The 26,932-nt window shown below is 43.5% G+C and overlaps 1 protein-coding gene across 1 annotated transcript in view; it reads left to right on the top strand.

The window, feature by feature from the left end:
• Positions 1 to 26,932, top strand: part of LOC148030637 (uncharacterized) — a 62,370-nt gene that overhangs the window by 32,818 nt on the left and 2,620 nt on the right. Inside the window, exons 2-3 of the mRNA XM_087686976.1 lie at positions 25,374 to 25,554; positions 26,320 to 26,595. Of these exons, the coding sequence (XP_087543102.1) occupies positions 25,374 to 25,554; positions 26,320 to 26,595 (457 nt within the window). The remainder of the gene's footprint in view (positions 1 to 25,373; positions 25,555 to 26,319; positions 26,596 to 26,932) is intronic.

Raw genomic sequence — 26,932 nt, 5'->3', positions numbered from 1 at the left:
TTACAACAAAATAGCTCCAAAACTGAGCCAAAAGTGCGGGAACATAAGAGGGTATACCTGTCCATAAATAGTAGACAGTAGAGTACTCAAACAAGGCATTTGCGCTCAAAGAAACTGTTCATATATAGTATTTAGCATTGTTGTCCATAAAACTGTAGTAAATGACCATACATTAGTATGCAAATGACCAATGAAGTAAGCTTCCATTGCTAGGAATATCCGTGACCAATGACCAATGAGTATGGGCTGTTGTAATTACAACAAAACAGCTCCAAAACTGAGCCAAAAGGGTGGCAAGAGGGCGGGAACAAAAGAGGGTATACCTGTCCATAAATAGTAGATAGTAGAGTACTCAAACAAGGCATTTGCGCTCAAAGAAATTGTTCATATATAGTATTTAGCATTGTTTTCCATAAAACTGTAGTAAATGACCATACATTAGTAGGAAAATGACCAATGAAGTAAGCTCCCATTGCTAGGAATATCCGGGTAGCAATCTAGGATATATAGAATGCAACTAGCAGTGTAGCAGTCAAGTATCAAGAATTATCAAAGCATATGGAGTGTCAGATACATAGATGTGTACAACCAATGCGTGTCAAGTATCCACCGTTGATGACCCACTAATAATGATAGGTATAGGGTATCCAAATGCTCGAAGGAAAATCAATCCACAAGAGTTAGCATTTACAAGGAGAGTATATGCATATATCAACTAAGCATGTACATGAGCAAGAGACTCCCATTGTCTTTAAAGATCCAAGCTTTGCAAAGTAAATACAAGTGTCTCCCAAGTGAAGCTAGAATGCAAAGTGAGCAAGCAAAGCTCAAGACATAAGTGTCATAGTATCCTTGAAGCTCAAGTACATCATAAATACATTCGGGAGTATATACATCCAATATATCTTCACCCCGCAAGTGAAGGATCTCTGAAGTAAATGCCCAAATCCCAAATACATCCAATGGAGCTCAAATACGAAGCCCAAAGTGCATCATAAGCATAATCGAGCACATACATTAATGGTAAGTATCCATATAAGCATGTAGAATATCCTTTGATCCTTTTTTAATTCTGATTGGCCCATTCTTTTGCCCTCTTGTTCATATCTTCGAGGCTTTCCCCCTGCCTCTGGGTTAGCACTGTCAGCCTTCATTCTTAATCTTCCATTTGTGCCCTTAGCTTTTGTTGCTCTTCTTGTGCTGAGGCAGCCTCTTGGGTCAGTTTCTCGACTTCTCTTTCGTACTTGTGAGCTCTCTCCTCCCTCAACTCCTCCAGCTCTTCCGTGGCTTTAGTGATTTTCTTCATTTCAGCTTGTAGATATTCATAGCATGCCAAAATCTCTCCATTGTGCCGTTGTAGGTGTCGTATGGCTACTTAGGCATTCAAAGTATGAAGCTTCATTGTTGTATGCTTGTTGTCCGAACTATTATTAATTACAGCAATAAACCCTTCAAAAGTGAGCAAATGAGCTCTATCCAATCTAGGTAGTGTCTCAAAGCATCCCCATAACATCTGGGCATCAATAGCGCATCGAAGCACTATGTGAGCATTATGGAACTCATTGTTTGCTGTCCACAAGGTATATAGCAAGTTTGTACCAAACTATGAGTGTATTACTGATCAAGAACTCTTCAAAGAGTGCTCATAGGCAAGCCAAACAATGCCGAGATGATTGCCAAGTAGTGTGCCAAGTACCAAGAGCAAGCAATGGCTGAAGTAGGAGCAGTAGAAGCAGGGACGTGCTGAAAACATGAGCGTAAAATGTGCTTGCTGCTCCTTGGCCTTGTCTAATTGTGGAGGGCACTCATACTTAACCGCCAAGATCCATGGACCGCTTATTGTTTTAAGCGAGCTCTAATGGCTATCTCTCACCTACCCGACGCGCTTTCGAACCTACGAGTGTAATGAGCTTACCTCGATGCTGAAATGAGTTGCCTCCTCCCTCGCACACGTCAGTAGCTCCACGATCCTAGATGCTAGCTCAAGCATCCTTAAGCCTTCTCCATCGACCTCCATCCACCAGAGCCGCAAGCGTACGAGAAAAGAGAAGAAAAGAGAAGAGAAGAAGAGATGGTGAAGAGCTTCACCCTCTTGATTCCTCACTCCCACACACTCACTCCCTCATACTCTTACACTCCCTCTCTCAAGAGCACACACACAAGCAAGGTGAAGAGAAGAAGAGAAGAAGAGAGGACTTTTGTTAGCTACACACCAAAGAATGAGCTTATATTCACTTTTTAAACTTGATATACAAGTCCTAAAATCCCATGGGCACCCATCCCTTTTTACATGACCGGCCGTTGTGGCGAGGTCATTTTTCCTATTTTCCTCTTCTTGCCTCATGCCTTAAGCCCATATCTGTCTATTCTTTTACAAATGGTATAGGAGGAAGCCTGATGCTCTTTTACAAGAGTTTTTAGAGTTTTTTGAAGCGCCTTCCATTTAAAATTGTGCTTTTTGCCTCAGCTTAGCTTTAGGGGCCGCCTTTGCGCCTTTGCTCTTTTTCTGTCTTTGTTTCGCTCTTTGCTTTTTCATATTTCCGCCATCTCGAATTGAGATTAACATTATCCCCCTCCGAGACAGGTGCCAATCCCATGGCACTTTGAGCTCTTTGTTGTGGAAGGGTAGGCTATGGGCAAGTGGTTGGTGGGGCGATAATAGGGTCACATGTGGACTCCGTTGATTGGGAAGCTTTGGTAATGATTTGGATGGAGAACCCAAGGTATGTGGAGTGGATGATGGGAGACCTCCGAAGTTGGTGGTTTGCAGCATCTTGTTGTACCTAAAAGGAGAAAGTGCTCTACCTAAGGGGAGTGTCTACCTCACCATGCAGTGCTCTATGTTGGTACTGGTGGAATGGGGAGTTGGGTCTAACCACAAGCAAGCCTGGGTGATGTCTCACACTTGAGGACACCGTTCGTGCGAAGGGAGGTGCGGTGCGTATAGATTAGGGTGATAGGTCCAACCATAGGCGAGTGTTACCTCCCTAGATATGTCCTACCCTTGAGGTACCCTAAGCGTGAAGTGGGGAGTCAAAAAGGGCTAGGGGGTTAGGAACGGAGCCAGCCGACCGAGGCCACCGGACGTGCCTAATTTGAGGATCCCTAGGTGCAGTGACTGTGAGCTATGTGCCACGAATTGTGTTTGGACGTGTCGTGTGCTCCTTTCATTGTTATTTGTTTGCTGTCTTTGTGTTTGGCTTTTTTTTTTTTGCTTGCTGAGTTACATGATTCGAGCAGAAGCTAATTGCTAGTTATCATCATCAGGATGTGGTGGGGAAGGGGATTTAATAGAGTGACTCAAAAATTTCCAGCTCTGCATGTAACCCTTAAGGTTCAAGCAGATATGGAGAGAGGTGGTGGAGAGGAATGGGTGGTTACAGCGGGTGAATTGACTGTCACTCATATTCTTAAGAATAGCTAGGTAGAAGGAAGGTAGAAGGTTGGCTCGCATCATTAGGCGGGTCATTGCGCAGCTATCTATGGCATTAGGATAAAAAAAGAGTGGGGGGAGGCCACGTTCTACTGAGGTGGGATCCTGCTTAAGTAAGATTTTTAATAGCCTAAGGTAGTTGCATGTGGTAATGAAGGCGGGATCGGGACAGGAGGAGAAGTCAGCAATGAAGCGGGTCATGGTAGCATCTAGGCTGTTCGAGGTAAAAGTGAGGGCTTGTGCTAAGGTAGTAGTACGGGAGTTATATATGATGGGAAAGTCGTAGCGACCATGGATGTTTGTATAAAATCTACTCCTACCCTATGAGGATACGCCATGAAAGTGGGGTTGTTTCTCTCAGAGAGGAGGGTATTACAAAAAGCCATCCAGGAGAACACATTGTCGTTGCAAATGCGTCTCCACCACAGTGGTTGGCACTCATATCCGGACACAGACCGAGGCACTTCAAAAACCTTATTTTACCAATACTCCGCATCCTCGGTGCCCAAGAGGGTGGAATTCTTCTCTCTTTCTTTCAGCCATTGTTGGCCTAGTCGGCTTCCAACGCCGATCACCTCTTCCACTACTTTAAGGGGAAGGACTCTGCGCAGGCCGTTGGGGAGGAGGAAACTGAAGTTAAAAGGCTATTTCTCTTTTTCTTCTCTCTCCCAGACTATGAGTTTTGCATGGAATCTGGCGGGCAGGTCACTTGGGCATAGTGGAAGAGGTGTGGACGGCTGTGCCATAGGTTTGGCCCTCAATATCTGTCTGGTTTCTTCCACAATTTTCTCTCTTTTCTCTCAGGGTGGTTTTTCTTTCTGCGGATGTGTTTGCTGACTGTTGCTGTTCTTCAGAGTGCGGTGAAGGGGATGGTGAGATTACTTTTTCTTCGAATTTGCCTATGTCAAATTGTAGTTCAACTTCACCCCTTTGGCGATCTTCTTGTTGTACCTCCTTTACAAACCCCAGTGTATCAATCTCCTGGGGGGTTAGGCCGGCCAACAACAGGTACTTGCATTGTTTATCAAGGCTTAACCCAACTGCAATGGGTTATGGTGGCATGTGCAGCCTTGCTTCCAGAGTTCTGCATGCTATGCTCAGCTTCTTCTTTATCACCTCAAGAGACTTCCCTTCCTCCATATAAGTGGCATCCATTAGAGTATTCAGGAAAGCTCGTTGTTGAGTATTGAAGCCCACTTGGGTTGCCTCTGCTCTGCTTTTTGCTAGGACTTTTTTTTTCCATGAGAGCCAGGCATTGTCTTTGTACCAGGGCCATGAGTCTCTGCTCCTGGTCTTCCAATTCTCTGCTCATTCTCTCGTGCTCTTTTCTTTCAAGGCTCAACTTTTCGGTCATGGTTTCCATCTCTCTGTGGTGTTATTCCTCTTCTTGCTTCCTTTCTTCTTCCCTTGCGGCAAACTCTTCCATGCCTTGTTCGATCCGATTTGTTTTTGCTGCCAAATCTTGATGTTGCATGATTAAAAGTTTATATTATCTCTGCATTTTTACTAGCTTTTGATTTTCATCTTCGAGCCGTTGCCGCCAGCTTTCCTTCTTGTCATCTTTGGCCTTTAGTTTCTGTTTTAGATCAAAGATCTCCTTTTGTTGCATAGCTATTTGCCTCGTCTTTTCAAGGTGGAAGGTTGCTACTGACTTCTTTTCCGCTTTCAACTCCGCCACCTCTATCTTTCTTTCCTCCTTTGCTTTCTCTAGTTGAGAGAGCAGTTCAGTAACATATTCATCATAGTTTGTTGGTGGCGTCATAGTAGTAGGGATTGGAGTGGTCGAAGCTTCCACCTTTTGGCGTTTCGGATTCTGCCTAGACTCGGCATCTATGGTCGGGCTTTTTTGCCCAGTTTTCGTAGTCTCTACACTCTTTCCTTGGTCTAGTTCCTTATTAATGAAGTACTGCATCCAAGCCACAAAATTGTTTACATCGGCATTGGCCGGGATACTTGGAGTGAGAGTGGTTGCTTCGCTGGTGGGCACCAAGAGGGGTGGGATGGGATGGATGGGAGCCTTGCCCTTGCCTTCGATGACACAGGCGGTATGACTTAGGGTACATGAGTGCTCGAGCGAGGTCCCTCATCCTTGGGCGGACTTAAAACCCCTACGTACCCCTACGTCATCGAGTCGGTTTTGTTGTTCTTTGGACTGGCGAGTTGCTTTGGCCATGTCTTTCTTCTCCTTTCTCCTCAACTTCGCCTCCTTTTTCGTAGCTCTTCTCTCTCTCTCTTTCTTTGTTTTCCTTGATTCTTTTGCTAGCTTTTCAGCTTTTTCCTTCTTTTTCTTCTTCCTCTCTGCAGCCTCTTTTTCCGACTCCTTGGCTTTCTGGCTTCCTCTTTCAACTCCTCTGCCTTTTGCTTTTTCTTATTCTCCCTCTTCAGCCTCTCTTAGGGATTTCCTTTTGGCTCTCTCTAGATCTTCTTTTTCCTTCTTCCTGCCCTCATCCTGTTTCTTCTTCTGAGCTGTCTTTTTAGTGGGCTTCTTTGCTTTTTTTCTTTTGGATTGAGCCTCTCGATCCTCCTTCCCTGTCTCAGTTTCTGTCCTGTTGCTTGAAGGCTCTTTCTCTTGGTGGATTGGCGATCTATGTGGAGTCTCATCCTCTCCTTGTTCTCCTTGCTGAGCTTCTTTTACAGCCTCCCGGATGATGACTGTCAGCACACTTCCATATCCGATGAAAGAGGCTTTCGAGGAAGGTTTCTTTCTCTCCGTACTTTTAGAGGCTGGGGACTCTCCGCTTGCCAGTCTGCTGCCCAAGGCTAGTGCTTTGGCTACTTGGTCTATAGTCTTGCACACGTAGCCGTTCTAGTCTACCTCATCCAAGGTGTGGGCTATCACATTCTCCAGCTCAAGCACACTGATTTGGTGCATGAGGGAGTTATAGTGTTGGTTGGAGAAGAGTGACGGGCCTCAACATCGGGGATATCTTGTATGCTGATGCGGTCGTTTGTCAAAACATTCTCTCTCTTCATTTTTAGCATAGCATACATATCTCTCTTATGTTTTTTCTCCACCTTAGGTTCCAACCCTAGTGCCTTCTCCACCAAGGCCTGGTTCAATGGCCCCTGCACCTGTTTAGCATTCTCCCCTCTTCCCACAGTCACCATTCCACATTCTTGATCGGGGTTGTACGTTCTCAGAAATTCTACACACTTTGTGTGGTCAGGCTTCTGCGCAAATTTCTCTAGGTACTTCGAGAGGTTACAGTGTTTCACCACTCTCCTTGTAGCCTCCTCCTTGGCTACCATCTCCTCGAGGTTGTGGATACCGCGGAATTTCAGCTGATTATAAGCACGGTTTTCTACGTTGATGCCGTACTGCATCCTCTCCTCTGTGAAAGGGAGTTGGTGAGCACGATCTTGTTGCGACATCTTTTGTTCCTGTCATGAATCATGATTCCCATTAGTGCTTTCAAAACAATTATTTGCTGAAAAGAAAGACTTCATGTTTGTTGAATGAAAACATTTAAGCTCCAAAATAAACTTTTCTTTCAGACTTTTCACTCTTTATTTCAAAAATTTTGTGATATTTTTTCTCAATCACAAGTTAACATGTTTCTTTTCTTTTTGTGTTTAAGTGTAGACTGAGGTTTTCACGGCGGTGTATTTTTTCTTATGTGTTTATGCGTTTGCTTGATTTTGATTGGTTCTGATTTGACTCACCTTACCTCCTCCCCTTCCAGATTTGAGAAGAATCCTTCCTAGGATTGAAGGTTAGTGGGCCAAGGGCATTCAACGTACGGGTTGAGTGTTTACCTTCGCATGAGCCGAGTATAGAAGTCTGGACTGTGTTCCAACTGAGCTTCGCGGTCTAGATCGAAGGGTTGGTTGTCTACATGTGTGATGTAAGTAAGGACATTCATTAGAAAGTCACCAGAATCGACACGGCTAGCAATATGTAACTCTTCCTCGGTCAGGAGGCAATCAAGGTAAGGGTATCCTTTGATGCGCTCTTTTATGGATCGGCCACAAATAGTTGTTAACACCCTATACAAGGTTAGAGTTGGGTCATACTCCGATGTCTTGATTGTGCATCGCTACTTAGCGTTGGTAATTATTTGAATAGTTGTTAACACCCTATACAAGGTTAGAGTTGGGTCATACTCCGATGTCTTGATTGTGCGTCGCTACTTAGTGTTGGTAGTTATTTGGCATCCTTCGAGTTCCCATTGCAATCGAAGAGTATACCAATTTCGTAAGAATGGTGATTCGGTTTCATCAAGTTGTTTCAACTTCTCGATTGCTTGGTGAGTGATAGCAAAAGTAGCTCGCTTATCGTATGGCGTAATGAGATGCTGTTTGATGGCTTGCTCTTTAGATATCTCAGTGTTGAGCAACTCTGCAAGCTGAGTGGGGTGCTTTGACGAATTCGAATTCGAATGTGTCCCATGAACAAGGCATCGTATAAACTTCGGTTGTTAAGGGCTCTTGCAACAGGTCCAAGTCCAAGCGGGCATAACTCAGAGCCAACGACATGAATGTGTCATCTAAGCGTCTAAGGCAAGCAATCACGTTATCCCTTGTGTCTTCTGCTAGATCTGCGGGGCTGGTGTCAAGAATGATTTGTGCTCATAGGAGGGTCTAAGGCCTGTGGGTGTTGGGGTTTGACAGATTTAGAGAGTTTGGCAGCAGATGGTTGCGGTTTCGGTTGTTCTTGAGATTGCGGTTGGGTTCCTTGCACAACGGGCTAGGATTGGATTGCTAATGGGGCAGTGCTACTTGCGGATGCGGCTTCCTGAGTCTTGATGGAGTTACGTGGTATTGGTTTGGGAGTAGCAGGTTGAGATTTGGGTCGATAGACTTGGTCGGTCTTCATGGGCATAATCAGTTGTGAGTGTATGGGCTTGGTGTCTCGAGGCTTATATGGCTTTAGGCCTTGACACGTTGTATGGCTGGGTATGGTTAAGCGTGAGGGCGGCGTTTGATCAGTGCCTTTGGTTGTTTTAGCCTTAGGGAGGCATTACCCTCATAATAGCCTTGCGTTTGCAATAGGATCTTAGGAACCCATCGTGGCTTGAGCATACGTTGCTGTTTGTAGCTTTGTCTTGGCCTCCTAGGTTTTGAGGTTGCATTCCTAGCCTTGCGAAGGCGTGGCCAATTGCTCCTCGGTGGCAGGCTCTGATGTTTAGGTACCCATCTGAACTAGGATTCATGGACATTAGCTTTGGCCTTAGCAGGTTGCTGGCATAGGGGCTTGGCGGGTTGTAACAAGTCACAAACCCCCTCCTTAGACTTGGCTGCAAGTGTTTAAACTTCATTTTCTGTTTATGCCCCTTAATGGAGTGCAAGAGCACTAAGTCTCCCTGTTCAAAGTCGCGCTGCTTGACATGCTTGTTAAACCAGCTTTTGTGTTGTGCTTTCTCGCATACGAGCGCATGGATAGCTAGAAGTTGAGTGTTCGAGAGGCGCTCGAGTTCAACTAGACGTTCCGTCCATGCCTCCTTTCCTTCACATGGTTTGTGAAGTGCAATTCTCAGGCTAGGAATGAAGAACTCTATAGGTAGAATTGCTTCAGTTCCATAGGTCAACCTTAAAGGCGTCTGGCCTATAGCCGTTTTATAGGCTGTGCGGTAAGCCCACAAGGCTGCCATCAACTTGTTATCCCAGTCACTGTGCGAAGCAAAGACTACCTTGGTTAGGACGTTTACTAGAATTTTATTTGTGGATTCCGCCTGGCCGTTTGCCTGAGGGTAGTATAGCGAGGATTTCCAATGGATAATTAGAAAGGTGGATAGAAGATGCACAATCACTTCATTAATGAAGCGTGTGTCCTGGTCGCTAACCAGTTCGATGGGGCAGCCGAATCGTGAGATTACCTGCTCCCATAGAAACTTGGTAGTCGTTCTAGTGTCATTCTTTCTCGTAGCTCTTGCTTTTCCCCATTTCGTTAGATAGTCAGGGTTGTATCATACTAGCATATAGTTTGTTTAGTCATTCATTCGTTCATCACTCCAAGTCCTCTTCTTCTTGAGTTCTATTGTGTTTGTCGTATGGTTTGAGTTCTCCATCTTTGTTCAAGCATTTCTTTATAGGCGGTGGTACTTCAGTACCTCAAATATTGTGTACTTTTCACTTTCACTATTATTGTTAATAATGTTCCAACACCATGTGTACACACTCTCTCCCGATTGTGTGTCTACCTTATGTGTGTGAGAGCTTTGCACCAAACCCAACAACTACCAATACAAGAACCAAGTGCGTCCCTTGGAGGTCGGATTCTCTAGCCCACGGTTGCAAGTGTCTATTAGGAGTAGATCTCATCAGGAGGCAAAGGTGGTTTGCAAATTGGGCAATTTCTAGTTGGTTCAAAGGATATGACATCTAGTTGTTGATGTCACATGGATGGAGTTCTTAGGTTCTATAGTCACTTGGACTAGTGCAAATATAAGAGTTTCTTACTTGGCCTGATTGGGTGCTATGATTAGTAATTCGGTAAACCATAATGGTGAATATGTATGGTGGCATTGACAGGCACTAAAGGACAAGGAAGGCAACAATGAGAAGTTTAAGTACCACTTTCCATGGGCTAGAGTCTTGTGGCCTTTAAGAGGTTGGTCACACTTCGTGAGGGTAGCTGCAATTCTAGTGGGGGGTAAATGTAGTGAACCTGATTGTGATGACATGGTAGTGGTGGGTAGTAGGTCTTGTTGAAGTAGATTGAGTGGTCATACTCTTTTTGGTGGTTGTAAATGACATGGAAACATTAAACTAAACATTAATAGATCTTGGTTGTTAAACAATCTGTTACATTAACCTTGGTTAACAAAATGCTTAACATGTGATATTTAAGTTGTGATTGGCAGGGAAGCCATTTTCAAGGATCGTGGGATGGATGGTCGTGGATAGTCATCAGCAATGCAAGATGCCTTGGTCTTCAACAAGATTGAGAACTAGAGTTAATTGTGATATTCTCCAAGGAGGGTACAGTAAGATTGCAAGTTTAGGTTAGTGAGAGCATGAGTGTGCTTTTTGGAGCACAAGCTGGAGTGTTGGTGGTTGAGCGAGACTAAGTGAAGGTTGATGGTGATTGATCAAGCACTATCATGGATTAGACAAGGATGTGCTCCATGGACACAGAGTATGGGTGTGTCGGATAGCACACGGGGCTGAAGCATAGCATGGATAAATTGGTGGGAGACATACTTGTTAGAGACTTACTCATCCCTTGGGCTGGCATTGCTAGGCTACAGTTGGTATAGTTAGGTCTCTCGTGCATAGCTACACATTTCTTGTGAGTTTTGGGCATTTTCAATAGTCACCAGTTGTAGACACCTTTAACTGGGCAGGTCAGACAATTTTGATGGTGGCGGCATTGCCACATGGCAAGATGATAGCTGATTGCTATTTTTGACATTCATTGGAGCTAGTTGGCTAGATCTAGCTGCTGGTCAGCCTCCCTGATTATTTTATGGTCATATTTCTTGCTATTTATAGCTGGTAGCTTGCTTGCCCAGTTCACTTGTCATTTAGGTGGTGGAGATAAAGATTGGCTTGAGGAGATACTTCAACAGCCTATTTGTATATTTGCCTTCTTCATTTCAGCATTCATTGATTGTAGATTTCTACATTCTTTTGTCTCTTTTCTCTCTCCCTCTTCTCTCCTGTTCATTGTCTTTCAGTCTTGTCCATATGCTTCTGCATTTGCTACACTTGAGATGGTATAGAGCAACGTAGAAGGGCTGATTGATTGTGGGCGTGGGCAGACCTGAATGGGAGGATTCTTCGTGGCAAAAGTTTGTTTTCAGCATTTGGAGGAGGTTGAGGCGAATAGGTGAAGCATGGGGAAGGAGCGAAGGTGGTTTTTTTGCAGGTTTTTGTTGTTGGTGAAGGAGAAAAGGCTGCATTTTTAGCCTTTTGGAGCAAGTTTTGAGTTTTCATTGCCTCTGGTGGTTGATACTCATTGAGGACAAGTAGAGGAAGTCCTAGTAAGCATCAGTATTGTGTTTAATGTCTACTAAACTTGACGTGGATTTTTAGGCTATTATGGACTGTAAGGTCCCCATGTTACTAGCTCTTCCTCCATATTAGAAGCTTGATGGGGAGAATTACCACATTTGGTCTGTAATGATGCTTGCTACGTTGGAGTCCTATGATTTGCGGAGCTCATGTTCGAGGCTATACATCGTCCTATAACTTGTGATACCTCCAATCTTTTTGCCGATGAGAAAGCGGAGTTCATGAAGGGACAGGTACATTGGGACAAATTGAATGCTTGTATCCATTCTTTTCTTTTTCTCTTTTGCCCTTGAGCTCTACATCGAGTACTTGACGATGGCTTGGGAGATGTGGCAGGAGTTAGACCAAATGTACAATTGGATGACCATGATGAAGCAGGTGTCTCTAGAGGTTTAGATACAAACTTTGAGTTCCAACAAGTATTTTTCTATGTGGGAGCATGTCAATAAGCTTTGGCAATTGCAGATGTAGGTCTAGAATGTAGGGAAGGTGATTACCTCGGAGGACATGGCGATAACTCTTCTTTCACAGTTACTGCTCGGATTCAGTGCATTTTGTTTTGCCTTGATTGTTGTAGGACAAATTGAGACTCTTAATTGGGAGAAGTTGGTTCCGATAGTCTTGGACTAAGCGGAGAAACTCAAAGGTCAAAATGCTCCTAAGTCGGAGGCTTTGACTAGTCAATCTTCCCAACAAAAGGGAAAGAATAACAAGGAGGATGACGAGAGGTCCAAACACGACAAAACCAAGGAGTCTACTTGCCACATCTGTGGCAAGACCGGTCATTGGAAGGATTGCCTTGACAAGGACAAGACGGACACCAAGAAGGAGAAGACTACAAAGGGATTGGGAGTGATGGCTACTCCTTCATCGGCCACCTTCCTCCATTTGGAGGTGATAGAGGATATTCCTTTGACGACCACTGATGCAATGATGTTGGCTCCATACTCTCGTAGATAAAATTGTGTGCATGAGGTGTCCAACCTTTCAACTCATGCAGTCCAAAGTAGATAAGTAGATGGCATAGACAATTGATTAGAATGAACTCATAATCAAGTACACAACGACGGAGGCAAATGATGTAGCAACAATAGAAGTGATTGAACACACTCAAAGAGATAATGTATTGATTGAATATGAGAAGTACAATGATAAGAAATATGAATTAGGTCTGCTCACACTTCATCACTTTGTGTCTTTCACATATAGTCTCTCATACAATGTGTTGAGACTAGCTCAATATATATAGTAGTGAATTTGACAGATTGCTTTTTTGCGTAAAAATTGCAGATTAGTAAATATTGATTCAGTCTTAGTTGGAGTAAGATCTTGGTGATCCCATCGGTCAAGGGTATATCATGGGTAGGGGGAACAACTTTGTAGAAGATGCCAACTCGATTCAATGGTTGGATTCTATCCTTGAAATATAGAGGAAGTAGGTAGCTAAGATTGAAGCACCTATAATTCAGCATAGAATGAGAATCTTCTTAATCTCAACAGTGAGAGTGATCTTAGGAACATTTTCTCTTTTTACATCCGCAAAAGTTAATGGTTGGATTTGAAGTTATTGGCCTTGAAAGTTTGCACTATTCTAGGAAGTTCAGTAGTTGAGAAAAAATAAGGGCTGAAAAGTAGGCGTACTATTGACCAATCATATCCATGCGTAAAGTAGGATATCTAAAGTGAAATATCTTTATTGAGATACCTACTATCATGTCATTAGTATCTCATGTCAATTATGCTTCCATTTAAAGCTACTCTGTGCTAATTAATAGTCTCTTGTATACTAGTTAGCAGTGCTATTTATAGTAACCTATATACTAATAAGCATTATATGCTAGTTAGCATAGTTTTCTATATGTTGACTTGCATGCTAATTAACATTTGTATGTTAATTAGTAGGTGTCTATTAGTAGTTGTTTGTGCTAGTTAGCAACTGTTTGATTGCTAGTTAGCAATTTCCTATATGGTAATTAGTAGCTGTTAATGTGCTAATTAGTATCTGAATTTTATCACTCGTGAGTGGATTGTGGATAGTGGTGCTTTTCGCTGCACGACTTCTTCTTTAGATGGTATTGTTTGTATGTGTTTGATGCACAAGCAAATTCTCATAGGTGACAACTCTTCAGTCTTAATCAAAGGCAAAGGTGATATATAGCTGATTTCAGATGGGAAGGTGGTGTCCACACATCAGAGATACTCTATGTGCCAGGTTTAGGATATCATTTACTTTAAGTGAGCAAGATTTGTACTCTTGGTCTTACAATTGAGTTTGGTAAGGAATCCTTTTGATATCTTGATGGAGTGTCTCGACAGGTTATTTGTGTAAGTGAGAGAATGGAGTACAAAATGTGGTTTTCATTTGTCTTTTTTTCTCTTCTTCTTTCTTCTCAACTCAGACTAAGCTATGGCGTGCTCTGTTTGGCCACCTTAACTATGAGTACCTTTGGAAGCCAGCTCATGGTCAGCTTGTGTGTGGATTGCCAGAGATTGGGGCGAGCCACCTGCCATGTGTATCTTGCATTTGTGGCAAGCAACATAGAGATGCTATTTCCAACAAGGCTTCATGAAAGGCTAACCAGCCCTTGGAGCTTGTTTCGAAGAACTTATATGGACCAATGAGAACAGAATACATTAAGGGAAGTTTGTATTTTATGCTAATTGTTGATAATTTTAGTAGGATGACATGGATGTACTTCTTGGAGTTGAAGTTAGAAGCATTCTCACATTTTAAGGATTGATTGATCTTTGAGGGGAACATGTTTGGCAAGAAACTCAAGACCCTGCATTCAGACAAGGGAGAGGAGTTTGTCTCCCATGGGCACTAACTCGTTTTTACGTATATCGTGGCATTTAATAGGGGTTTTCCAACATGAATACACCTTAGGAGAATGGCATATTGGAGCAGAAGAATCACAATGTGTTTGAGATGGCACAAACAATGATGGAGCATTGGTAAACACCTTAGTGTCTATGGCTGAAGTAGTGGCCATTGCTATCCACATCCTTAAACCGTGGTTGGTATGACACCTTTTGTGGCTTACTTTGGTCAAAAGTTCAATGTCTCTTATTTTAGGGTGTTCGGGTGTGATGCTTATGTTTATATCTTGAAGAAGAAGAGGGACAAGTTTGAGCCGGCTTTCAAAAGGTAGGTGTTCATCGGATATAGTTTGCAGTTCCAAGGATATGGACTTTATGATTCCTTTTCACGGGAGGTATACATGAGTTTGTTAAAAGATGACGTACCAGCGAGACAATAGGGTTTGCGGGGAGGAACACGGAGTGAACTCGGAACATGGAGAAGAGAATAGAAGAGAAGAGAGAAGAAACTTTGATGAATGGAATGATGAAGTTCCGAATCATGGAGTCAATGTGATACAAGGGAACAAGGGTGCCGTAGCACAAGGAAAATGATGAAGACAGCCACGAACCACGAACCGCAATGTTCTCTTGAAGGGGTGTGAGGGTAGTGGAAAGGCCGAAGAGAAGAGGTGACGGACTGAATGAATCAGCTGTAAGGAATGAATGAGAGAATGGCCTATAAATAGGTATAGTTAGTCTAGGATGGTGCCCCTTTTTGGGGCTGCAAATCCTAAATACAAAACCTAAACGCAAAACGCAGAAACGCAAAAAATGCAAACTGCAGGTGAAGGGTTTCTCAACACCCTCTCTCAAGCCCAAAAAGGGGAACTAGAGAAGAGTGAGGTGGAGATGCAATGCTACATGCTGAAGAATGCTCATGTAGTAGGTGCCACTTGGAGAGTGTCCCTTGTGGGAAAATTGTTCACTTGTCTAAGTGCCCTAGTACAAAGATGATGAAAACATGCAATGCATAGGAGGAGTGCCGGACTTTGTGTAGTGCCGAGAACCATAAGGATATGCCCCTACTCGATCTTGGGAGGTGGCTCCGTGCTAACCAAGTGACCAAGGCAAGAAGAGAAGAGGATCCCTAAGATCCAAGATTTCCACCGGAAAGGGAACTGGCAGTAAAGAACAATAGAGAGAGTGAACTGGAGAACTTGAAACTCAACCTCGGGAGAGAAGCCACTAGCTCCGTGTATCCATGTTGGAAGGAATATGAAGGTCTCGTCACCAAGTCGCGGCTGAACCTCCGAGGTCCTGATTGAGGTGGTACCTGAAGATCCTGGGTATCGGTAGAAGAGATGACTGGTCGAAGACAGCCACCCCAAGAAAGTAGAGGATGGGTGAAGAACTGCATATGGAGTGGGTTCCCCCTCTGAGGTGGGAGGTGGAGGGCCCCCTGCTAAAGTTGAAGAAGAAGTAGATACCCCCTTTGAGGGCAAAGAAGTAACATGCCTCTCTGAATCCCCCTCTGAAGTAGATAGAGAATCCAAAAAGTTAAAAACTCATGGATCACGGACTCTGAAATGTCTGATGACGAAGGAAGTGCTACCAGTCGGGCCGAAGAAGGTATCTGGGGTGCCGAAGAGCTCCTAGAGGTAGCCTCTCGAACTTGAGTAGTCAAGGGTGGCGAAGGGTGGGGCTCAGAATGAGCAAGAGGTGGGCAACAATTGCTGTCTCTCAGTGGAGTGGACTGGGTAGCCAAAGAAGAGGAAGGAGTTGAGCAGTCACTGTCTCTCGAAGGAGCGGATTGACGAGGAGATGGTATTAAACAATCACTCTCTCTCGATGGAGCGGACAACAGATCTGTAGGTCGTGGAAGCCACTGTACTTGAAAATAAGTGGGAGAAGACTGCTGCCGCTGGCATTGCGACGATCTCCAGGAGGTCGTAGTGCCAATTGATCCTCCATGTGCTTGAAAGGACTTAGTGCGCATCGGATGCATCTTATTGCCTTGAGCATAGTACTCTGATAGCCGATGTAGAATGATCTCTGTGTCCTAGAAAGGAGAGGTGGCACAAGGAGTGCCTGGTGGAAGACGCTTATACTCCGGGGGGGTGGGGAGCAAAGGTCGAAGTCAGCAAGCATCGGTGGTGTGTTCGGTGATGCCACAGTAGGAGCACCCAGTAGTCTGGACATCTGTTGGTAAAGAAGCCATGGATACTAGTGTGCCTTGTTGAAGAAGGAAAAGGTCAGCCACCATGAACTATGAACCGCAATGTTTGCCACAAGGGGTGTAAGGGAGTGTGAAGCACAAGCCGCAATGTCTGTCTCAAGGGGTAGGAGGGTAGTGGAAGGGCTGGAAGTGAGCTGTAGGGGGAGGAGGATGTGACCAACAGTAAGAGGTTGCAACCAGTAGAAAAACGCAGGTGAGGAGAGAGAAAGACTAAAAACGTAGGCAGCAGAGAGAAAGACTAAAAACATAGGCAGCAGGTGAAAGAAAGACTAAAAACGCAGGAAAAACAGCCTGTAGGAGAGAAATACTAAAAATGTAGACAGTAGGTGAGAGAAAGACTAAAAACGTAGGCAACAAGTGAGAGAAAGACTAAAAACGTAGGGAAAAACAGCAGCTGCAGTCAATATACTGAAATCAGCTCCGAACAGTGTGTGATAGGTTGGAAACAGGCGCCAGACTGTTGTAGACAGCTGTAACGTGTCCCCAAGTATCATCCAAGACACGTCTTAGCAGTCCATCGGAAAGGATGTCTAGAAAGCTCCGCCCGGCACTCCCGTGGAATGTCACGGGTTTCGCGATCTAGGTCTTTCCGCGTCTGCCACGTAGCGGAAGTATCCTGGCCGTTCCCACTTAGGATCGACCGGAATTAGGGTTTTCCTGATGGGTCATCAGCTAACAGCAACTAGCGTCAGACCCGAGCGAACTACTTTACGCAGAAACGCCAGGTCCGAAGGGGATTCATGCTGCACTTGGTTCAAGGAGAATGGGAAACGAGAGGGATGCAAAGCTCAACCTCTCTGCCATAAGGCATAGTTCCATTCCGTTCCCCTAAAACAGCGTAAATCGGGTAAGACGTAACTTTAGGTCATCGTTTTCGTTATTCGTTTTGATGATGATGATCATTTCGCTGTTCTTCGAGATTTTTGAGAAAAGTTCCCGGCTAACCGGGACCACCCAACCGTAGGACGGACCCATGGCCCATCCTTCGCACTTTCCTCGATTTGATTTAGTTATGTAATTATCTAACACATTAATTTGATATATAACAATCAGCTTCTTTAATTAACCTTGTTAAGCACTGATTCCTTCACGTAATCTTATCACGTGACATAGAAAAACAACATCAAGCAAGTGATTTTAACATTTCATCATTTTATCTTTGAAATACAAGGAGTTCCGCCCGTAGGCTTGTCCATAATCTGCCCGAAGGCTAACCAGTAATCTCCAGGGATCACTCCTCCAAGCTTCCGCCCCGTCAACTAATATGCGGGCCTTGAGATCCAATCTCGAGTTACGTTAGCCTCTTGTGCAGGACCCGGAAGGCGAGGGATTTACGGCCAGAGCCCCCCCTGGCACCCAAGCATCCTCCTACTCCAAGTAGAGCTTAACGGAGAGACCTCTCGCGGCGGGTTCAGTCCATGTTCCCGGCGCGGTCAACAACCCCCTTGGTTAGGGTCAGGCAGGCAGTCGGGGGTAACTGAAGCTGCCTCTCCCTTCAGGCCTTTAACCTGAAGTATAGGTACTCATTTAATTTGTAATTTATATTTCAAACAGAGCTCTAAAATCTCTAGCAAGCACAAACATTTCCGTTAATCAACCGAGTTGTATGGCAAACTGCTAAGGAAGTGTTCTTTCCTTTTTGAGTGTATCAGCACTCGTTCCCAAGGTGTCTTGTAAATTGGCAAGATCCTTTTACATTCCGGTGTTAGGGCATACTCAACTTGGTTAACCCTAAAGTGCTTTAGATATGCTAGTTTCCAGTTTACAACTTTCCTTATTTAGAAGGATATCCAAAAATACGTCTTTTTGCAAGATAACTTGTGTAAGGATCTGCCGTCCTTGATGAGGGTTTTTCCCCTTTCTCCTTGTGAATCAATCACAAGACTAAATGATTTCATACATGTTGCGCAAGTCCTGCGATGGAATAATCTGTTTAGATTCTTTAAGCTGACGTATATCAGGCCTAGGGTTTCTTCTTTTAAGAACCTTAGGGACAAACCCTAGTTTCTTATCTTTATGAATTTATTGTCCCTATGGTAAGGAAAGTAGTCAAGTGTTTAGGGTATGAATGTTTCTATGTTTAGATTGGTTTAGTTAACTTTTGGAAGGTAATATTAATCGTCTTGTCATGGTTTTACTATCCTTGTGACAATTTACTTTCCCAATCAATACAGTTTAATTTGGCATATAGCATAATGCCAAGGTGATACAAAGAGCGACAATACTCCTTGGGAAAAAAAAAAGGCCTAGCTGAGAAATTGGTGTATACACAATTTATTAGTCCCAAGTCCTCAAATAGCAAGGGAAAAGTGTTAATAGAGTGTCATCCAACAATCCCCCATTACATTTTCTTTCAAAATGACTTCGTATATCTAATTTTTATACTTGTTAATTCCTAACATTTAACTTCCGTTTTCTTTAAAGATGAACTCATGCCAAATAACAACAATTTCCTTGCTAAGATGTGTAACTAGCAAAGATAACTCCCTAGTAATTTGAGCATCGAAAGAAACCTTTCTTGAATTTAGCCATTTACCATGAATCGTTGCGAAAGGAATAAGACTAATGGTGCAAGATATAATTTCTACACTTTAGGAATATATTACTATAGTAAATGGTTAATCTTGCTTGTAATTTTATAATGCTTGATGCAATTTGAAGAAAGCTAAGTTCTATACATCGTCATTCCTAAGCTAAATTCCTTCGTTACAAATAACTCGAACAAATATATCCTATCCTTAACATTTTTCCTTTGCATGATCGACTTAAAACCGAATTAAAGCCAAGAGAAAAAAAACCTGGTTTTGGGGTGAGATATCCACATGGATACTGGGAGATGACCCTCCCGTAGCTACACCTTGGACTTTCTTAGGCGACATCGTAGATGTCGTCTTTCCGTCGTGGAAGTAGCTTTACAATTCCTTTTGAAATTCCACCATGGCTTCCTTTTGTAATAACTTGCACCATCCGTCGAAAGTAGTTTTAGAAGGCTTCTTCCTTGAAGTAGGGAATTCGGAAGGGGGTGATTCACAATCTTTTGCGGATAAGACCCATTAAAGCCATAGGAGGGGCTTAATGGCCTTGTAAAACTCGCACAAACAAGGAATAAAATAAAAGTGTGGAATCCCTTACGAGGGTTTTTGAGTGGGAAAAGGAGGTGTTAAAAAGACCCTCAACACTCTCTTTCCTTTTACGAGAGGGGGAAAACAAAAACAAAGCCCCAAGGGTATTTTGCATGGGGAAAAAAAAGGGCTAAGGGGGCCCTTAGGGGGATTTGAGATACGGGGGAAAGAATAAGGGCTTTTAAGGTAAAAGATTTTGAGGGGGTGAGAAAGGGCCTAAGGGGTCCAAGGGGGAAATTTGAGGGGGGGAGGAAAAAGGGCTAAGGGGGGCCCTTAGGGGGGAAATTCCAGGAGCTAAAAAAGGGTAGCCTTAAAGGCTATGGGAAAGGGGGCCTAAGGGGGTCCTTAGGGGGGGTTTTAAAAAAAACACGGGGATAACAAGGACCTTTAAGGTCAAACTTTTTTGGGGGGGAAAAGGGCTTTATCGCACCCACATGAACAAGAGCCTACAAGGGCAATTTATGGGGGGGAAAGATGTAATATAAAGGCTTAAATAGGCCACATGAAGGGGGGCTTATTAAGGGTCTAAAGCTTCTGGGGGCCACATGGGAGGAAGGAAATAACGAATCAACGGCGGCGTGCTAAACGGACTGGGGCGGACTGCGATAGTAGATGGCGATGTGGTGGAGGGCAGATGTCGGCGTGATGATTGGTAGTGGCGACTTTCCTCCTCCCTCTCGGCCAGTGGAGCGGTACGGTGATTTTCCTCTCCTCCTCTCTTCAACGGCAGCGTTTGTGCAGGGTGGCTCCTCCTTTCTCTCCCTCACGACCACACAGCAGCAACATCTCCACTCTTTCCCTCTCGATGGCAGAGTATCCTCTCAGCCTGCACCCTCTGTAGCTCTCTTCTCACACGGCTCAGCCCTGTTTTTACAGCGGCCCCTCCCCCTCGTTTAAATAGTGGAGGGGAGGGGGATCTTTCCTTCCGGCGTGTCATCACGCATGGTCCCCCTCCCTCCATAAGGCTCCACCAAGGAGCTTATAGCTCCTTCTATTCCCCTCCCCCTCTAGCTCGTCAGTCGGCTGGAGGGATAAGGGGGGAATAATTTTTTTTTTTCCATAAAACCCAATCATTTCTCTAACGCGGAATATTACAACAGCAATGGCCAGCTTGGACCACAATATCCTCCGTGTTTGGGGTGTGGGCAGCAAGCTGAAATACCTGAAATCTGCAAAAACGAGATTTTGATGCAGCAGAAGAAGAAGAGAAGTGGATGCCGAATCTGCCACCGATCTTTGCCTTCACTGGAGTGGAGGATCTTCGTTGCTAGGTGAGGAGGTCCAGCTCTGATACCATGTCAAAAGATGACGTACCAGCGAGGCAGTAGGGTTTGCGGGGAGGAACACGGAGTGAACTCGGCAAACATGGAGAAGAGAAGAGAAGAGAGAAGAAACTCTGATGAATGGAATGATGAAGTTCCGAATCATGGAGTAAATGTGATACAAGGGAACAAGGGTGCTGTAGCACAAGGAAGATGATGAAGACAGCCATGAACCACGAACCGCAATGTCCTTCTGAAGGGGTGTGAGGGTAGTGGAGAGGCTGGAGAGAAGAGGTGACCGACTTAATGAATCAGCCGTAAGGAATGAATGAGAGAATGGCCTATAAATAGGCATAGTCTGTCTAGGATGGCACCCCTTTTTGGGGTTGCAAACCCTAAACGCAAAATGCAGAAATGCAAAAAATGCAAACTGCAAGTGAAGGGTGAAGGGTTTCTCAACAAAGTCAAGATGTTCGATTCGTGGAGTTTCCAGCTATAGAGGGGGGTGTTGAGCATTCCATCCTTGGATATCTAGGTGACAGTTGGGAACCTGCTCTAGTGCCTTTTGAGTTCCTACCAATTGAGGCTCCACCCCCAATAGAGGAGGAGATTGCTTCGCCATTAGATTTTCCTATTTAGTTGACACCGACGGACATTCTAGAGACTTCGGCAGAGGTAGAGTAGCGAGGGGAGTATCGGCCTCCTTCTCGTTGGGCACGTGATACACTCCGTAATTCAGAGATTGAGAGTGTCCTTGAGGAGTGACAGTCATAGGATGGCCCGCGGTGTTCTCAAGGAAAGGAGGCATATTCCATTGAGCTTTTTTGTACTAACTATTGTTTGATGACTTGTGCCATGCAGGATAGGGAGCCCACCTCCACGAAGGAGACTTTACAATCATAACATTGGAAGAAGGCCATGGAGTAGGAGTTGGATACAATTGAGTGGAATGACACTTTGGATCTTGTACTTGGGCCTGCTCATTGGAAGGTGATTGAAGTCAATGGATCTTTAAAACCAACTATCATAGTGAAGGCACTCTACATAAGTATAAGGCATGGCTTGTTACCAAAGGCTTCACACAGTGGCTAGGGGTGGATTTCCATGATACCTTTGCACCTACAGTTGAGATGGCCTATTAGGGCCGTTCTTGCCTTAATCAGCCATAGGAGATGACTAGTTGATTAGCTCGATATAAAGTCTGCCTTCCTTAATGGAGATTTGAAGGAGGAGATCTATGTTTGATAGCCTTTTGGTTTTTCCTCCTCCAATGGACATGTGTATAGGTTGAAGGAGGCCCTTTATGGTCTCAAATAGGGTTCATATGCTTGGCACAAGAAGATAGATTTGTTTATCCAAGGGAAGTTAGGGTATTGGCATTCCTCTTCCAATCCTTAGTTGTATGTCCACACCTCAATTGGAGGTCACATGTTTCGTGCTTCATGTGGATGATCTCATCTTGATAGGTGACCATGCCTAGAAGGTCATGTAGATAAAGGAGACACTACACGAGGTGTTCGAGATGACGGATAGGTGACCATGCCTAGAAGATCACGTAGACAAAGGAGAGACTACACAAGGTGTTTGAGATGACGGACATGTGCCTTCTCCATTTCTTTTAGGTGATGAGATTTGGTAGACTCTAAGGGGGATTTTCATCTCCCAACTGCTATATGTGTAGGAGCTTTTGACTAAGTTTAAGATGGAGGGATGTAAGGCCATTTCTACTCCTATGGATCCAAACTGAAAGGCTATGGCCCATGTAAATTTACCAACGGTGGATTGATTGGGTTGTTAATATGGCTCCTTCACACTCGGGTTGATTTGTGCTTTCTTGTAGGTTTGCTTGCAAGGTTCATGAGGAGTGAACCCAAGGTGGTTCATTGGAAGGCTGCTATGAGGATTTTGTAGTTCTTGAGGGGGACATCCGATCTTTTATCCAGTAGGTATTGGCGATTCAACTTTGGTTATTTCAAGCTGGATGGATTCAAATTGGGCTGTAGATGTTGACCAATGGAGGTCAACGGCAGGATATTGCTTTACTTTGGGCACCGGTGTTATCTTGTGGAGTAGCAAGAGGCAGCTCATAGTTGCCCTTTCTTCTATAGAGGCGGAGTATAGAGCGGTGTCTTCTACCACATGTGAGACAGTGTGGCTTCAGAGGTTACTAGGAGAGCTTGGCCGCCCACAGATAGGTCCTATGGCACTTCATTGCGACAATCAAAGTTGCATTGCTTTGGCAGGGGACCTTGTGTTTCATGCCTGGTCAAAACAAATTGAGATATAGTACCATGTCATTCAAGAGAAATTCTTGGATGAGACTATTGATGTGGAATAATGTAAGATAGAGGACAACTTGGCAGATTTGTTTACAAAGGCGCTCCCTCAGGTTGTTCTACAACAACAATCTAGATCCGTGAGCCTTATGCTATGTCTAGGATCAGAGAGGGGGTGAGAGAAACTTAAGTCATCCCCTGGTTTGGCATTGTTAGGCTACTTCTCTCAGGTACAGTTATGCATTTCCTGTCAGTTTTGGGCATTTTCAGCAGTCACCAGGTGTGGACACCTTTTATTGGGTAGGTTGGACAGTTTTGATGCATGCGGCAGTACGACAGCTGATTGCTATTTTGGGCATTGATTGCAGCCAGTTGGCCAGTTTTGGCTGGCCGCCCTGATTATTTTATGGCCATATTTCTTGCTATTTATAGCTGGCAGCCTGGATGTCCACTTCACTTGTCATTCAGATGGTGGAGAGAGAGATTGGCTCAAGGAGATACTTTGACAGCTTCTTTGTGTCTCTGCCTTCTTCATTTCAGCATTCATTGACTGCAGAATTTTGCGTTGTTCTCTTTTCTCTCTCCCTCTTCTCTTGTTTTCATTGTCTTTCAGTCTTGTCCATACACTTCCGTGTTCGTTGCACTCAGACAATACTTGTACACACCTAGTGATGATAATTCCGTCTTTGGATTCTCTTACCTTTTATTGAGTTGTGCACTTAGGACTTAAGTGTCCACTGTCTTACAAGCAACTAGCAGCACAGTCAGTCTTGGCAGCAGTTTTATGTGCTAGGGCAGAAAATGCAGCTGTAGGAGAATTTATATGAAGGCATAGCGGTTGTGGTGGCAAGGGTGAACACCAGGTCAGCAGTAGTGGTCATCTCCACTCCAGGGACTGTTTGTTAGATGGATAATGAACATAGACACCAGGCTGAGTGGGCAAGGAAGGCTAATGACAGGGAGAGTGATGATGGCAATGGTAATCTGGTAATGAAAGTGGGGATGAGAATTGGCCTGCACATGATCCCCTCTTACAGAATTTTTGAGGTAGTTGTCCTACTGAGAATTAACTTTTTGGGGAAACAATTTAATATCAATTGTAACTCTTTTTTGGGGCTGTATGAGAGCCCAAATAATTTAGCCACTTAAATGGAATTAATTTGTGGCTTAATTTTAGCTAGCTTAAGGCTATTTTTAATGGCTTATCGTCCATCCTTAACAGCATAGTGTGCTCAGGCTCTCAGGGTTTTTTGCACTCCTTTCTGATGAAATTATCATCTTAGGGATTTTGTTACTCCTTTTTAACAAATTTATCATCATTTATACATTGATATTTTAGAAAATGAGTCAATGAAAAGTGCTGCGTCCTCATCAATAAATTTTTTGGAGATTAAGTGGTTTCTGCAGCATTTAGTGGCTGCTTTGGAGAGATGCATCAATTATAAGGCATATCAAGGGAAGCAATGGTTGATTGCGCCAATGTTTCTCTTTTGCAAATTCTTTCCTTGTCCATTGATGGTTAATCTCATCGCCTCTGTCATTCAGCTATGCATAATGGCCTGGATTGTAGCTCACCATCATTGATGCTCCCAACCCTAACAATACAGTGGGTGTGTTGTGATGTATATTTCAGTTAGATGATGATAGGTGTGGTCGCAATGAGTCCTAGTGGGAGGTGTAACTAGGTGGATTTGAATTCACCACCAAGTAGTGGATCCCCTTTTTGGAATAATCAAGACTAACAGCAGTGTGGCAAACACTGGACAACTCAACATGACTTATGGCTTGCATTTGTAGGTCATTTGTTTCCTTTTAGTGATGTGCACTGGGTTATCTTCATCAATCCTTTTTGATCAAGCCTTGTGAAAGCCTGCTTGGAGCAGGGAATTCTATGTACATCATTTGCGGTATATTTTCTCTGTTTAACATTGCATAGGTTGTCGCCTATATTTTGTATTGGGACACCTAAGAATATTGCGAATTTTCTGTGAATTTGGCGTGGATCTCATTTCCATGCCTGTTGTATGCACATTATTTCTCTCTTTTCTTCTAGAGAATTTTCAAAGTGTAGTCGAGTAAAAAACCATTGTCATGCAATCCTTTTCAAGTTACGGGAGATTTAAAGTTATACTCAACATGGTACATTAACATAGTAACCTAGGACACTTCTGGGTTAAAGCTGAATTAAGAAGTGCCTGAAAGCACAATACTTCTCTATTCTAAAGGTCTCTATAAGAGAGGGAGGAAGGAAGCTAAAGTATATAGATATCTTGTGATCCATTGCAGTCGTCATACCAAAGCATGTCAGGATTACCAACAATCCAAACAGAAGGTAAAGATCCAATGTGGAAAAAGAGATGAACACTTGCTTATGGAGAGTATCTATCTATACCGATCACGGTTAGAAAATGCAGAGCGTCTGGATCAAGCTAGAGGGGTTGAAGATTGTCATAGTGGTGAACAAGTGGTACGTAACCAAAATTGGATTGTTACATTTGCCTCAGATTGTTGTATCAAATTGCAACTGTAATGCTGCTCTATGGACTAAACTAGAGTAATTTTGTTGCATCATGGTTCTTGGACCATCTTGATTCTTGACCATTTTAATAGTGGCCCATACATCTCAAAAATGGACTTTTATGGTATTTTCCTTTTGTATCAAACTTCACAATCTATTTTTTATTTATAAACTGGGAGTTCCCAGGCATAAAGAAATGAACCATTTCTTGACACTGATATCTGAGATTACACACTTTTTTTGGGACTTCCAATCTGCTCACACTATTTTTTGGGAAGAGCCAATTCTTTCAAGCTGGGGAACTGTTTGAAGCTTCTGGTAACGATAAGATTATGGCCTGTATGCTACCTATTGATTGCAAGTGTGTACACACTGTTATATAAACAAAAAATCTTCATGTAGCTGTGCGGTTGTCGTGCTAGCTGAAACAAAAAGATGTTTGCAATCTTGAGAGTGAATCATTAGATAGAGTTTTGATCAAGAGATTTTCATACATTGCCATGCTCAACTCTATTTGAAATAGAACTCTTCTTTTAAGTTTCACAAAGCCGCACAACTATTTCAGTTACTCTAATTGTTATATAATTTAGTTAACGCAGCCAGGTTAAGAAGGAAAAGTGTTGATCTAGAATACATTTGTAATCTTGCATTTGTGGCTTATAAACTAAAGATTTAATGTTGCATTTGTATCTTCTTGTTTTTACACTGAAACAGTGGGCAATGAGCCTTCGAGAACACTGGACAGTAGAACCTCGGATTGGAGACTTATATTCTACACCCATCTGCTATGTGAAAAAAGGTTATCTAAAGGACATTGAACAGATTGGCTTTCCTGACAAAACAAACCTGAACGATCTCCTAACAGCTGTTAAAAACTCAAAGAAAGTTCCACGTCCGTCTACACTGAAAACATACGAACATTTTATTGAGAGTTGTGAAAAGAAGCTAGCAAAGATCACGCTGCACAAGCCAGATTTTCCAGGTTTTCAGGTGATATTCACAGGATCCTTTATTAGCATCACATTATCATCATGGTTATCACAACACACTGTTATTATCAATCACATGAGGTTATGCATTTCTTCAGCATCTTAAGCAATGAATGCTCACATAGTTTTAGTTTATTTTGGTGATTTATGGGTTTTGGTTTGAGAGTTTGGTGGAAAGGGTAGTGAAAGAAAGGTGGGCCTCAAAATGTAGCACTTAAACTTGTTACGTAAATTGCATGTAATGGAAGAAGGCCATACAGAAACAACTTCAAAAATTCAGTCTTGCTATCAATAGTGCTGTGGAAACCATGCTTATAACCTTTTGATTTTGAGGTGCA

This window comes from Lygodium microphyllum, chromosome 10, assembly GCF_053477565.2.
Source record: "Lygodium microphyllum isolate KBCC chromosome 10, Lygodium_microphyllum_v1.1.10, whole genome shotgun sequence".
Taxonomy (NCBI): domain Eukaryota; kingdom Viridiplantae; phylum Streptophyta; class Polypodiopsida; order Schizaeales; family Lygodiaceae; genus Lygodium; species Lygodium microphyllum.
Note: the sequence above shows the minus strand (reverse complement) of the source record. Positions and strands in the feature narration are given on the sequence as shown.